This window comes from Protomyctophum parallelum (assembly GCF_964188405.1).
Source record: "Protomyctophum parallelum genome assembly, chromosome: 11".
Lineage (NCBI taxonomy): Eukaryota > Metazoa > Chordata > Actinopteri > Myctophiformes > Myctophidae > Protomyctophum > Protomyctophum parallelum.
In genome coordinates, this window is record NC_139707.1 from 4205559 (window position 1) to 4217327 (window position 11769).

The 11769-nt window shown below is 52.4% G+C and overlaps 1 protein-coding gene across 3 annotated transcripts in view; it reads right to left on the reverse strand.

The window, feature by feature from the left end:
- Positions 1 to 11769, reverse strand: part of ttn.1 (titin, tandem duplicate 1) — a 166829-nt gene that overhangs the window by 16651 nt on the left and 138409 nt on the right. For all 3 annotated transcript variants that reach the window (XM_083777357.1, XM_083777356.1, XM_083777358.1), the window contains 16 exons: positions 11463 to 11759; positions 10649 to 11236; positions 10136 to 10438; positions 9571 to 9867; positions 9158 to 9448; positions 8661 to 8966; positions 8140 to 8442; positions 7629 to 7961; positions 5635 to 7401; positions 5092 to 5385; positions 4523 to 4807; positions 4107 to 4406; positions 1822 to 3900; positions 1211 to 1513; positions 531 to 839; positions 94 to 384 (listed from right to left, as the gene is read on the reverse strand). In XM_083777357.1, the coding sequence (XP_083633483.1) occupies positions 94 to 384; positions 531 to 839; positions 1211 to 1513; positions 1822 to 3900; positions 4107 to 4406; positions 4523 to 4807; positions 5092 to 5385; positions 5635 to 7401; positions 7629 to 7961; positions 8140 to 8442; positions 8661 to 8966; positions 9158 to 9448; positions 9571 to 9867; positions 10136 to 10438; positions 10649 to 11236; positions 11463 to 11759 (8346 nt within the window). The remainder of the gene's footprint in view (positions 1 to 93; positions 385 to 530; positions 840 to 1210; positions 1514 to 1821; positions 3901 to 4106; positions 4407 to 4522; positions 4808 to 5091; positions 5386 to 5634; positions 7402 to 7628; positions 7962 to 8139; positions 8443 to 8660; positions 8967 to 9157; positions 9449 to 9570; positions 9868 to 10135; positions 10439 to 10648; positions 11237 to 11462; positions 11760 to 11769) is intronic.

Below are 11769 nucleotides of genomic sequence, written 5' to 3' on the forward strand. Positions count from 1 at the left end.
TGAGTTGAATTGCTGGTATAGGTATATGCTTTTTTTTTAAATCAAAAATTAGAAGTGACAAAGTGCAAACAGAACAGTAGTGTTGGGACTCACCGAGCACTTGGACGTTGACCTCGGCCGTCTTGGTTCCGCTCATGTTCTTGACGGTCAGGATGTACACGCCGGTGTCGTCTCTGTCGCACAGCTTGATGACGGCCATGGCCTTGCTGGTGGTGTACGTGAGCTGGTACTTCTCGCACAGCTCCAGCTCCTTGGTGCCCTTGGCCCAGGAGCACTTGGGGTTGGGTCTTCCGCCCACCGCGGCGTCCAGAACCAGGTCCGAACCCGCCCGGACGTTCACAGTGTCCTGCAGGAGCTTGCCGTCCAGCTGGGCCTTCGGAGGTTCTGAGGCACAACAGGAATGTAACAGTCAGTATACGATAATAATAATAATAATAATAATTAAACTATTAATAATAAATGAACCTCGATTCTGCTTTTATACACGTTTTCTTGTTGTTGTGGTTGTTTTGTTGAAGTTCACATCTTACCTAGCGCTCCCGACTTGCACTTCACCTCGCCGGTGGATTCGGAGGGCAGACTGTACACCTGGTTGGCGTTCTTGGCGATGACCCTGAACTCGTACGACTCGCCCTCTCCCAGCGCCGTGACCGTGAAGGTGGTGTCCGTCACGTTGGTGTAGTTGCACTTGAGCCAGCGGCCCTCCCCGGACTCCATGTAGGGCTTGCGCTCCACGATGTAGCCGGTGATGGGACTGCCGCCGTCGTTCATCGGGGTCGACCACTTCAGGGACACGGAGGAGCGGGTGCTCTTGCTGACCTCTGGTCTGCTCGGTGGATCTGAACACACACACACACACACACACACACACACAACACTTAGTCCTATTGCCTGAAGTGGAACAAATGATTTGTATTTTGTGATACAGTTGATTTTCGCACTTTTTTTCTTTTTTCAAACCCATTTTCAACCGTTCTTATTTTGGGCATGTACCTTTTGTACCTTTCCTTAAATGTATCTTCCAAAAGCTTAATCTGCAAGCTCATAACTTTTGGAAGAGTTTTACGGTAGGTACATCTTTGTACGACTTAAGAATATTACGGCTTAAGTAGTTAAATTATGAAAACAAGAGTAATATCAGGGCAAAGGAGCTACTACTGAATCATATTTAAATCTTATATCTGTAGAACAAAATTGTGCTCATCCTCACCAACTGGGTTCTGCGCCACGGCTCTCTTGGAGGCCTCGCTGGACTTGCTGAGGCCGGCGCTGTTCATGGCGTACACCCTGAACTGGTACTCCAGACCCTCCACCAGGCCCTCCACCCTGTAGTAGCAGTCGAAGCAGGGGATCTTGTTCTCCCTCACCCACAGGATGATGTTCCTCTCCTTCTTCTCGATCCAGTAGCCCGTCACCTTGCTGCCGCCGTCGTTGTACGGCTCCTCCCACTTGATGGTCATGGCGTTGGCGCTGACGCCGAACACCTGGGGCCTGGTCGGCGGTCCGGGAGGCGCTGTTGAGGAACGCAAACGAGACATTTAAGACACCTGGAGGACTCATCGTTCTGTTATCGTCTAGACAGTAGACTGTGTAATATGACTCAGCGTTTTTACTCACTATTGGTTGCAACTACAAGTTGGCAACCGAGGGATTGGTGTTTAATCTGCTGTTAGACTCATTAGATTCACCAAACCGGTTTTATATTGCTCAGTATTTTATTCTATGTATTTGTTTGAGGGGCGCTAGCCTCTCCAACGTCAGACCCCCCCCCCCCCCCCCCCCTCTGGATAGCTAATTACGTTCAATCATGAAGTTACTCACTGAAGGGATGCTCAGCGACGATGGTCTCAGACTCGGAGGACCTGCTGACGCCCATCCTGTTCTCAGCGCACACCCTGAAGCTGTACTGCATGTACTTGGTGAGGTGGCCGACGTGCAGCGAAGTGCGCTTCACGCTGGAGTTGATGAGCTGCCAGGCAGTGGAGCCGGACTCTCGCTTCTCCACGATGTAGTTGGTGATGTCGGTGCCACCATCGTCCTCGGGCGCCTGCCAGGTGAGATCGCATGACTCGGACGTGATGTTGGAGACCTCAACGGTTCCTTCGGGAGGACTAGACTTTCCGATGACGTTGACATCGACTGTGAAGGTCTTGGTTCCCGCCACGTTCTCCAGGACAAGGTGGTACTTGCCACCGTCTCCCCTCATGGCCTCCTTCATGGAAAGGCTGGTCCTGCCCTTGGACGTGATGATCTGGCACTTCTCAGTGCTCTTCAGCCTTATCTCCTCCAGCTTCCAGATGACCTTAGGAGCAGGTCTGCCACTGATGGGAACGTCAATGGTGAAGGTGCATCCGCACCTGGTAGTGATGAGTTGGTTCGCAATCTCGCTGAGGTCGGCTGCCGGTTCAATATGAGGCTCCTTCACCAGAATGGGCGCCTGGGTCTCTCTGGGCTTGCTGAAGCCGGCGTCATTCTTGGCTTTCACGCGGAAGGAATACGCGTCTCCCTTGTTGAGCTTCTCCACGTCGAAGGTGAGACCCTTGGTGTTGCCGACGGGCATCCATTTTTCTCCGTCTTTAGCCATGGCCTCAATGAGGTAGCCCTGGATGCGGCTGCCGCCGTCGTGCTCTGGTTTGAGCCAGCCCAGGGACACGCTGGTGTCCGTGGTGTCCAGGACGTCCAGTCTCTTAGGAGCGGCGGGCTCCGCCGTGGCGCTGACGGGCTCCGGCAGCTCAAAGGCCTCGCCCATACCCAGCTGGCTCTCGGCCGAGACTCTGAAGAAGTACGGCACCGCCTCCAGCAGGTCCTGGACCTTCAGGATGAGTGCGGGGGAGTTGGCTCCGCACTGGATCCAGGTGCGGCGGCTGGACTCACGCCTCTCCACCACGTAGTGGAGGATGCGAGCGCCGCCGTTGTTGAGAGGCGGCTCCCAGACGAGGGTGACGGACCCTTGGGTGACTTCCTTGAAGGCCACGGCCTGTGGAGCTCCGGGGGTGTCCATCACCTTCACCGTAAAGGTGATGACCTTATTGCCGTCGCTGTTCTCCAGCGTGATGGTGTATTGGCCCGAATCGTTCCTGTTGCAGTTTTCAAGGGTCAGGGAGCTAGAGCTGTCCGTGGTCAGGACCTCCGACATGACGCCCAGCTCTCCGTCCTCCTTCACCCACGTGGCGGTGGGGATGGGCTTTCCTCTGAACTGGACGGCCATGCACACGGAGGCTCCGGCCTTCACGATGTGCGTCTGCTTGAAGCTGGCGTCGATGTCCACCTGCGGTGGCGTCAGCCTGTCCATGGCCACGGCGGCCTCATCGGTCTCCTGCGGGTCGCCGGCGCCCACGTGGTTGACGGCCGACACACGGAAGCGGTAGACCCCGCCCGTCTTCAGGCCGCCCGCCGTGTACTGCGTCTCGGGCACCAGCTCCTCGTTCATCCTCTTCCACTCCTCGTCCTCCAACTCCTCCGCTCCCTCCGCCATCTCCACCACGTAGCCCATGACCTCCATGCCTCCGTCGTCGCTGGGCCGGCTCCATTCCAGGCTGATGGAGGTGTCGGTGGAGTCGGACACGCAGACCACGGACGGGGCCGCGGGGATGTCCTTGGGCTCTTCGGCCTTGATGGCCATGGAGACGTTGCTGGGCGCTCCGACGCCGGCGTCGTTGACGGCCATCACGCGGAACTCGTACTCCATGTCCTCGGTGAGGCCGGTGACCTTGTGGCCGCATTCCACGATGGGTTTTTTGCACACCACCTTGTAGAAGCGGACGGTCTTCTTCTCGCGCTTCTCCACGATGTAATGCTGGATGGGGTTGCCTCCGTCGTTAGTGGGAGCTGCCCAGCCCAGGGTGATGGTCTCGCCTGTCGTTTCGGTGGCATCGGGAGTGCCTGGAGAGTCGGGGGTAGCTGGGAGACAACAAGATGAAATGTTTTTAGATACGGAATAAAAATGATAATATAATTCATTAAATCATCCGTAGTTTTGCAGTTAGCCATAGAAGAACTTGAACATTATTATACTTTGAATGGTGAGCATTCTGAGCAATGTGAACACGTTATGTATAAATTATCTCATTCCCAAGTTCTTTCCTGCAGCATGTTAATCAACTTACTGTATTGCATCACTGCAATGATGGGGCTGGAGTCGATGGTTCTGCCGACACCAAACTTGTTGGCGGCAGAGACCCTGAACTGGTACTCGTTGGTCTTGATGAGCTTGGTGGCGTCGTAGGAGCACTCGAAGCACTCGTCGGTCACCAGGGCCCAGGAGATCTTGGCGGTCTCGCGCTTCTCTACGATGTAGTGGGTGACCTCTGAGCAGCCGTCGTTCTCTGGAGGGTTCCAGGTCAGAGTGACCTTGCCCTCGGCGATGTCAGAGAACACGATGGGTCCCACCACTTCCCCGGGGGTGTCTGCACGATGGGAAGAACGAACAAAGTGTGGTCAGATGAATAAAATAAACTACTATCAAATCAATTTACTCATGAACTCATGAAAAGGATAACACTAATTCATCAAGACCACCGACCTTGCACTTGTATGTTGATCTTGGCCTTCTTGGTTCCGGATCCGTTGGTGGCCTCCACGGTGTACAGGCCCTTGTGCGTGCGGTCGGCGTCTCTGACGAACAGCGTGCTGGCTCCGGGCACGTTGATCACGTCCATCATCCTCTTGGTGATCTCCACGCCGTCCCTGAACCAGACCACCTTGGGGCCGGGCCGGCCGGTGATGCTCACCTTCACCTTGATGTTGTCTCCCGCCTTGACGGTCAGACCCTCAAAGTATTCCGGACCAAACTCGATGTTTGGTGGAGCTTTGGAGGGGGAAAAGGAATGTTGTGAGTTAGTACTGGGTATATACGCGACTGGTGCGACTTTTGGAAGAGCGAGCTGAGGTAATTGAATTTACTAGATTATGACATGAGATTGGGATCCTGGGTTATATTTGTCAATTTGTTACAATATTGTTCAAAAGTTCAAAAAAGTTCAAAAACGTTATATAAAAACCGATGAGTAATATAGTTAACCTCCATGTATTTGCTTAACTAATCCAAATGTGAAGGACCGATTCATACCGATCTCATACAATAGCACTCACCATTCTCGTCTCGGACACAAATTAAGCCAGATGAGTTAGAAGGTGGGCTGACGACACCAATGGCGTTTCTGGCGATCGCTCTGAACTCGTAGCGTTCGTTCATAGTTAGGCCGGTGACCGTGTACTCGCAATCATGGCAGTCGGTCAGGTTAGCCTTGAACCAGCGACCCTTGCCTTGGCGTTTCTCAATGGTGTAACCAGTGATTTTACTGCCTCCATCGTGTTTGGGTGCATCCCATTTCAAGCTCACGGAGTCAAAGGTCACGTCTGTGTAGTCCGGCATTCCAGGAGCATCTGAAAAACACACACACACACACACACACACAATATAATTTATAGCGTGGCATAATTGAATTCTAAAGCTAAAAAGCATCACATTACACTTTTTTGCAGATAATCTGTTATAGCTTAAGGCTATAATGCAAACATTTTATGTGCTCTCCCAACTGTAACCCTGGACTAGATTAGGGTTTTAAGTGGCACAATCTTTGTTGACTATACAATTTGCAGCAGTAATGATCATGTATACAGAAATGTACTCACCGACAGGAGAGACAGCCATGGTGGTCTTACTCTCGTCCCCCATGCGGCTGAAGCCGGAGTCATTCTGGGCGTAGACTCTGAAGCTGTACTCCAGACCTTCGATCAGCTCCAGGATCCTGAACTCGTTCTCCTTCACCAGGAACGTGCTGACCTTCTGCCACATGACGCTGTTCTTCTCCTTCTTCTCCACGTGGAAGCCCTGGATGGGCGCGCCGCCGTCGTACAGCGGCTGCTCCCACTGGATGGTCATGCCGTCGTTGGTGACGTTGTACACCACCGGCTTGCCCGGCGGGCCTGGCGGCCTGAACTGGTGCTTGGCAACGACCATCTGCGAGAGCAAGGGCTCGCTGACGCCGTAAATGTTCTCGCAGCGCACTCTGAACTGGTACTGTGCGCCCTTGATCAGGTTGCAGATCTTGTACTCGGTATCCACCACCTTGGAGCAGGCCATCTTCCAGTCGGTCTGGGTGGCGTCGCGCTTCTCCACCGTGTAGCAGGTGATCGCTCCGCCTCCGTAGTTGTTGGGTTCGTCCCAGGAGATCATGACGCTCTCCGCTCTCACCTCGTCCAGGCGGATAGGTCCGACGCATTTGGACGGCGGTCCCAGGGTGATGACTTGGATGGCGAATATCTTCCTGTTGATCCTGTTGTCCAGGACCATGGAGTATTTGGCTTCGTTGTCCTTCCTGATGCTCTTGATCATCAGAGTGGCCTTGTTCTCTGTTGTCTTGAAGCGGATCTGCTCGTCCTCCCTCAGAGGCAGGCCGTCCTTCTGCCAACTGACAATAGGTCTGGGCTTGCCCTTGTATGGCAGCTCAATGTGCACATTGTGACCCAGGCGGACTTTGATGGTGCTACGTTCGTATTCTGAAAGGTCTGCGTCTGGTGTGATGATGTAGTCAATCACCTTAATGGGCCCGATTTCAATAAAGTCGCCATGTCCCTTATCATTCCTGGCAGCGACTCTAAAGAACATCTCAGAGTGCTCGTTCAGCTTCTTGACTATATACTCACAGTGTTTGCTGGAGCCGGCCAAAGTCCATGTCTCCTCAGCCTTGAGTCTTGTCTCAACAACATAGTCAGAGATGATGCTGCCGCCATCATAGTCAGGTTTCAGCCACTGCAGAGTGACAGATGTTTTGGATGAATCTTTCATAGAGACCTCCTTGACTGGTCCTGGGGTCTCGGTAGCCTTGACTGGCTCAGCGGTGTCACATGTGTCACCCACACCGTTCTCGTTCTCAGCCATCACACGGAAGAAGAAGGTAGTCTTCTCCGAGAGGTCTTCGATGGTGTATGTGGTCTCTGCGCACTTGGTGGTCACAGGGGCGAAAGATCTCTTGGCGGAGTCTCTCTTCTCAACAATGTAGTTGGTGACATCAGCACCGCCGTCGAGCAGAGGAGGCTCCCAGCAGAGAGTGACCTTTCCTCGGGTCACGTCCTTCAGCACCAAGTTCTGGCACTGAGCGGGAGTGTCCTGGACCTTCACGGACAGAGTCAGGAACTGGGGCTCGCCCACGCCATTCTCAATCTTTACCGTGTACTTGCTGGTGTCGAGCCTGGTCACCTCACGCATGACCAGCACCGAGGTGGAGTCGGTGTAGTGGAACTCATATTTGGGGTCTTTGTCGATGCACTCGTCTCCCTTGGTCCAGGAGGTGGTGGGAGCGGGTCTGCCCTTCAGAGGGACGGTCAGCTCCACGTCTTTACCCGCCTTCACGATGTAGTGAGTTCTCATGGCCACGTCTGGGTCCACCTTGGCCTCCTCTGCAAGAACCAGGAGAAACACGGAATGAATACCGACAGTCTTATATAGGCGGATTCATTGGATTGCATTGAACTTGACTTGTTCTATTCCTTGACTGTGATTTGTTTTGACTTTACATGTACTAATGCAGAGAATGCGTACTGTGTTGAATGTACTAATAATTGTAATACTATTACTAGTGCTGCTAAATACTAGTACTATTCAGTGTGCAATGTTTGGAACGTACCCAGGATATCCTTGGCCTGGACAGGCTCTTCCATCTCCAGTGGCTCTCCGCGGCCGGTGCAGTTCACCGCAGACACTCTGAAGTAGTAGTTGACGCCTACTTTCAGGTCATGGGCGGTGTATTCCGTGGTCTTCACCTCTCCCTTGAAGGTAAGGAGAGTCCATTCGTCGTCTTTCTCTTCCTCTCCCTCTACCTCCTCTACCTCTATCATCTTCTCCACCATGTAACTGGTGACCTCGCTGCCTCCGTCCCATTCGGGCTTGGACCAGCCCAGAGTGATGGAGGTCTTGGTGGAGTCCACCACCTTCAGCTTGGATGGCTCATCCGGAGTTTCTGATGAGAATGACGCATTATTGACATACAGAGGTTAGCTGGATTTAATCACAAGGTACTGCAATATCCAATGGAAAATACTGGCATTTAAACCTGCTTCTCTTAACAGCAAAGCAACTCATTATACAATTGTATATGTTTTTTTTGTATATACAATACAAGATCTTGGTGTACTGACCGACTGGATCGGCTGCGATGTAGTAGTCGGAAACCAGGGAGTACGGTCCCTCTCCGGCCTTGTTGATGGCACAGACGCGGTACTGGTACCCGTTGCCTTCCGTCAGGTGGCAGATGGACATCTTGGTGTCGGCGATGGGGTCCTTCAGCACCTTGATCCACCGCTGGCTCTTCTTGTCGCGTCTCTCCAGGTAGTAGCCGGTGACAGCCGCGCCTCCGTCCACGCCGGGCTTGTCCCACTGCACCTCCATGGTGGTCTTGGTGGCGGTGCTAACGTAAGGCGTGTGAGGCTGTCCGGGCGTGACTGAAGAGATCAAGCATGGTTTTAACAATAAAAAAAAGACCTGAGTTCAGGCACATTTAAGCTATTCATTAAATCTTACAGGTTAGCAGCATAGAGTAGGATCTAAATTAATGTTAATAATGAATGGAATAATTACATACTGGAAGCGACATGAAACTGCCCTTGTGTTGTTTCTGTGTTTCTCGTATGCTTAATGATTTCACGTGGTCACAACATACCAAAGGTGTCCTTAGCGACGACGGGGTCAGACTCCAGGGGCTCGCCCACTCCAAACTTGTTGACTCCCATGACGCGGAACTGGTACTCGGCTCCTCGGACCAGTTTGTTGACCGAGACGTACGTGTATTCCAAGTCGTCCGAGACGGTGGACCAGACAACGCGGCTGGTTTCGCGCCTCTCGACCACATAGTGGGTCACTTTGGCTCCGCCCTGGTCGGCCTCGGGCACCGGCTGCCAGCTCAGGACAATCTTCTCTGTCGAGACTGAGTTGAAGGTGATCAGTCCGGCTGGAGGTCCACATTTGTCTAGAAGAGGAACACAAACCAATGAATTATAGTCCTTTGATAACTAAGCCACCGTCTATATTTGTAGTGTAATGATGAATACCACTGTGGAACACAGGGAGAAGATTGTCTGGTGGTCTTTAAAAGAGATTCACTGAACAATGGAATGCTTTCAATATGATGCAGTATGTCATGGCTGTCAGGGGACGTACCTAGGATCTCGATTCTGATCGATGCAGACGCAGAGCCCAGGGCATTCCTGATTTTGATGTCGTATGCTCCAGTGTCGGCACGGGTCGCACCCTTGATGCAAATACCAGAAAACTCCTCGGTCGTGGTCTCCACAGACAACTTGGAGGTCATCACCAGCTCCTTGCCGTTCTTGAACCATTCAATGTTCGGCAGAGGCTTGGCAATGAGTCCTACTCTGAGCCTGATGTTGGCTCCGGCTGGGTACTGAACCACGTCCAGGTACTCTGGAGGAAGGTCGATGGCGGGCGCACCTGGGGAGGAAATACATTGAAAGGTGTTCATTCATTTGCCTTCAGTGCCTTCACCATACTCTTCACTTTACACCTACTTTCACACACGTTACGTAACGGATAACATTTGACTATGAACTCACCACATGAATCAACGCAGGTGACTGGGCCGGCGATGAGAGATGGGTTGCTCACGGAGCCGACGGCGTTCCTGGCGTAGACCCTGAACTCGTAGCTCTCGTCCGCCGTCAGGCCGGACACGGTGAAGGCCATCTCGATGATGTTGGTGAAGTTGGCCTTGACCCATCTGCCGCTGGTGGGATCTCTTCTCTCCAGGCTGTAGCCGGTGATCTTGGCTCCCCCGTCGTACGGAGGCCGCGCCCAGACCAGGCTGACCGAGTTCTTGGTCACCTCTGTGATGCGAACGTTCGCTGGGGGCTCTGAAACAAAACAGCCATAGGGATTAGGAAACAATTAATTGGTATCATACAGTGTAAGAGACATTATAATTAAATTATACAAGTGATATTTTGTTATTATTACTGGAAAGAGCCCCTAATGAACTTGATTAAAGTGACCACCTCTCAAGCCACCCGTACCCTGTTCTTCAAATCAATCATGCTGCGTTTAACAGCACAACATCAACAGATTAAAAAAAATAACAATCAAAAACGGTCCCACAGCACAGTCAATTAGAACTCTACTCACCGCAGGCATCAATAGCCAGGACCTCCTCAGAGACTTTGCTCAACTTTCCGATGCCAGCGGCGTTCTCAGCCGCCACCCTGAACTCGTAGATGTGCCCGGGGCAAACGTTGGCCACCCTCCACTGCATGGCTGGGATGGCAGACTTGTTGACCTTATGCCACAGCATGCTGCTGCGCTCCTTCATCTGGAGGTGGTATCCAAACACGGTGTTCCCGCCGTCCATGACCGGCTCATTCCAGCCGATGGTTAGGCTCTCCCTGGAGACGAAGCTCACCATCGGTGTGGATGGAGGTCCAGGGATGGCTGGAAGAGACACAGTGAAGACTACGTGAGGGGGCGCCGTACGTTCAGGTCACAATGAATGGATGCATCAATAGTTACGTGGAAGTCATTCGAGTACATTGTGAGATCAATGGAATTAATAGTTAATCCTCAACACCAAAGTTGTACAGAAGTGCACTGAACAGTTATTTCTGAATAATGGGTAATCGATGATGACATGAATTGACTTACTGTATGGAAGTTTGATTGTGATTGAACCGGTGTCAATGTGGTCGCCGATGCCGTAGCGATTCTCCCCCTTGATCCTGAACTGATAGCCCTCTCCCTTGGTCAGCTTGGTCACCTTGTAGCTGCTCCTCGCCACATTGGACGTCACCTCCTCCCAGTTGGGGGTGCTGGTCTGACGCTTCATAATCACGTAGTTGGTGACGGGGCTTCCCCCGTCGTACGCCGGAGGAGCCCACTTCAGGCAGACGGTGGTCTCGCCGATCTCTCCCACTACGACTGGGCCGGTCGGAGCTCCGGGTATGTCCAGCACCACCACGATGATGAAGATCTTGGTGGTTCCGCCCACATTGGAGGCGGTGATTTCGTACTTGCCGGCGTCCGCGGCGGTGCTCTCGGTGAGCGTGATGACGAGGCTCTCCGGCGTTACTTCCGTCAGGAGCCTCTGGTGGCCCTTGATGACCACGTTGTTCCTGGACATGGACACCTTGGCCATGGGCTTGCCAGTGAGAGGAATCTCAAAGGTCAGGTCGGAGCCGGCTCTCACGTAGACACTGTGGTTGGGGTAGTTCTTCATGTCAAACTCTGGAGCCTCTGTTAAATAAAATACAAGTAATATTTAATATGAATGCCTCAGAATTATATATCACATTTGCAAGAACAAAAAGAGAATACAAATAATATAGATTGTATAGTATAAAGTAAAACAAACTGTAAAAACAAGTGCGATGAGGCAAAGGAATAGAGTTCCACCAGGCCCCAAGCAATGATATTATATACTATATATAACAGAGGAAGGCCGCGAAAGCGGATATCATACCTTGTATTTCCTTGACCATAACGGGTACAATCATCTCCTTGGGTTCACTGAAACCAGCGTGGTTCTCGGCACTGACTCTGAAGAAGTACTCGCCGTTTTCCCTCAGGCCCTTGATGGTGTGGTTCATGGTCTTCACGTTGCAACACTTCACCCACTTGTCCTGGCCCTTCTCCAGAGCGTCGATGAGGTAGCCGGATACTCTGCTGCCGCCGTCGTACTCTGGCCGGGTCCAGGCGATGGTAATGCTGTCCTTTGTTACGTTCGCAACTCCAAGTTTTGTGGGTGGACTTGGCACCTCTGTAAAGAC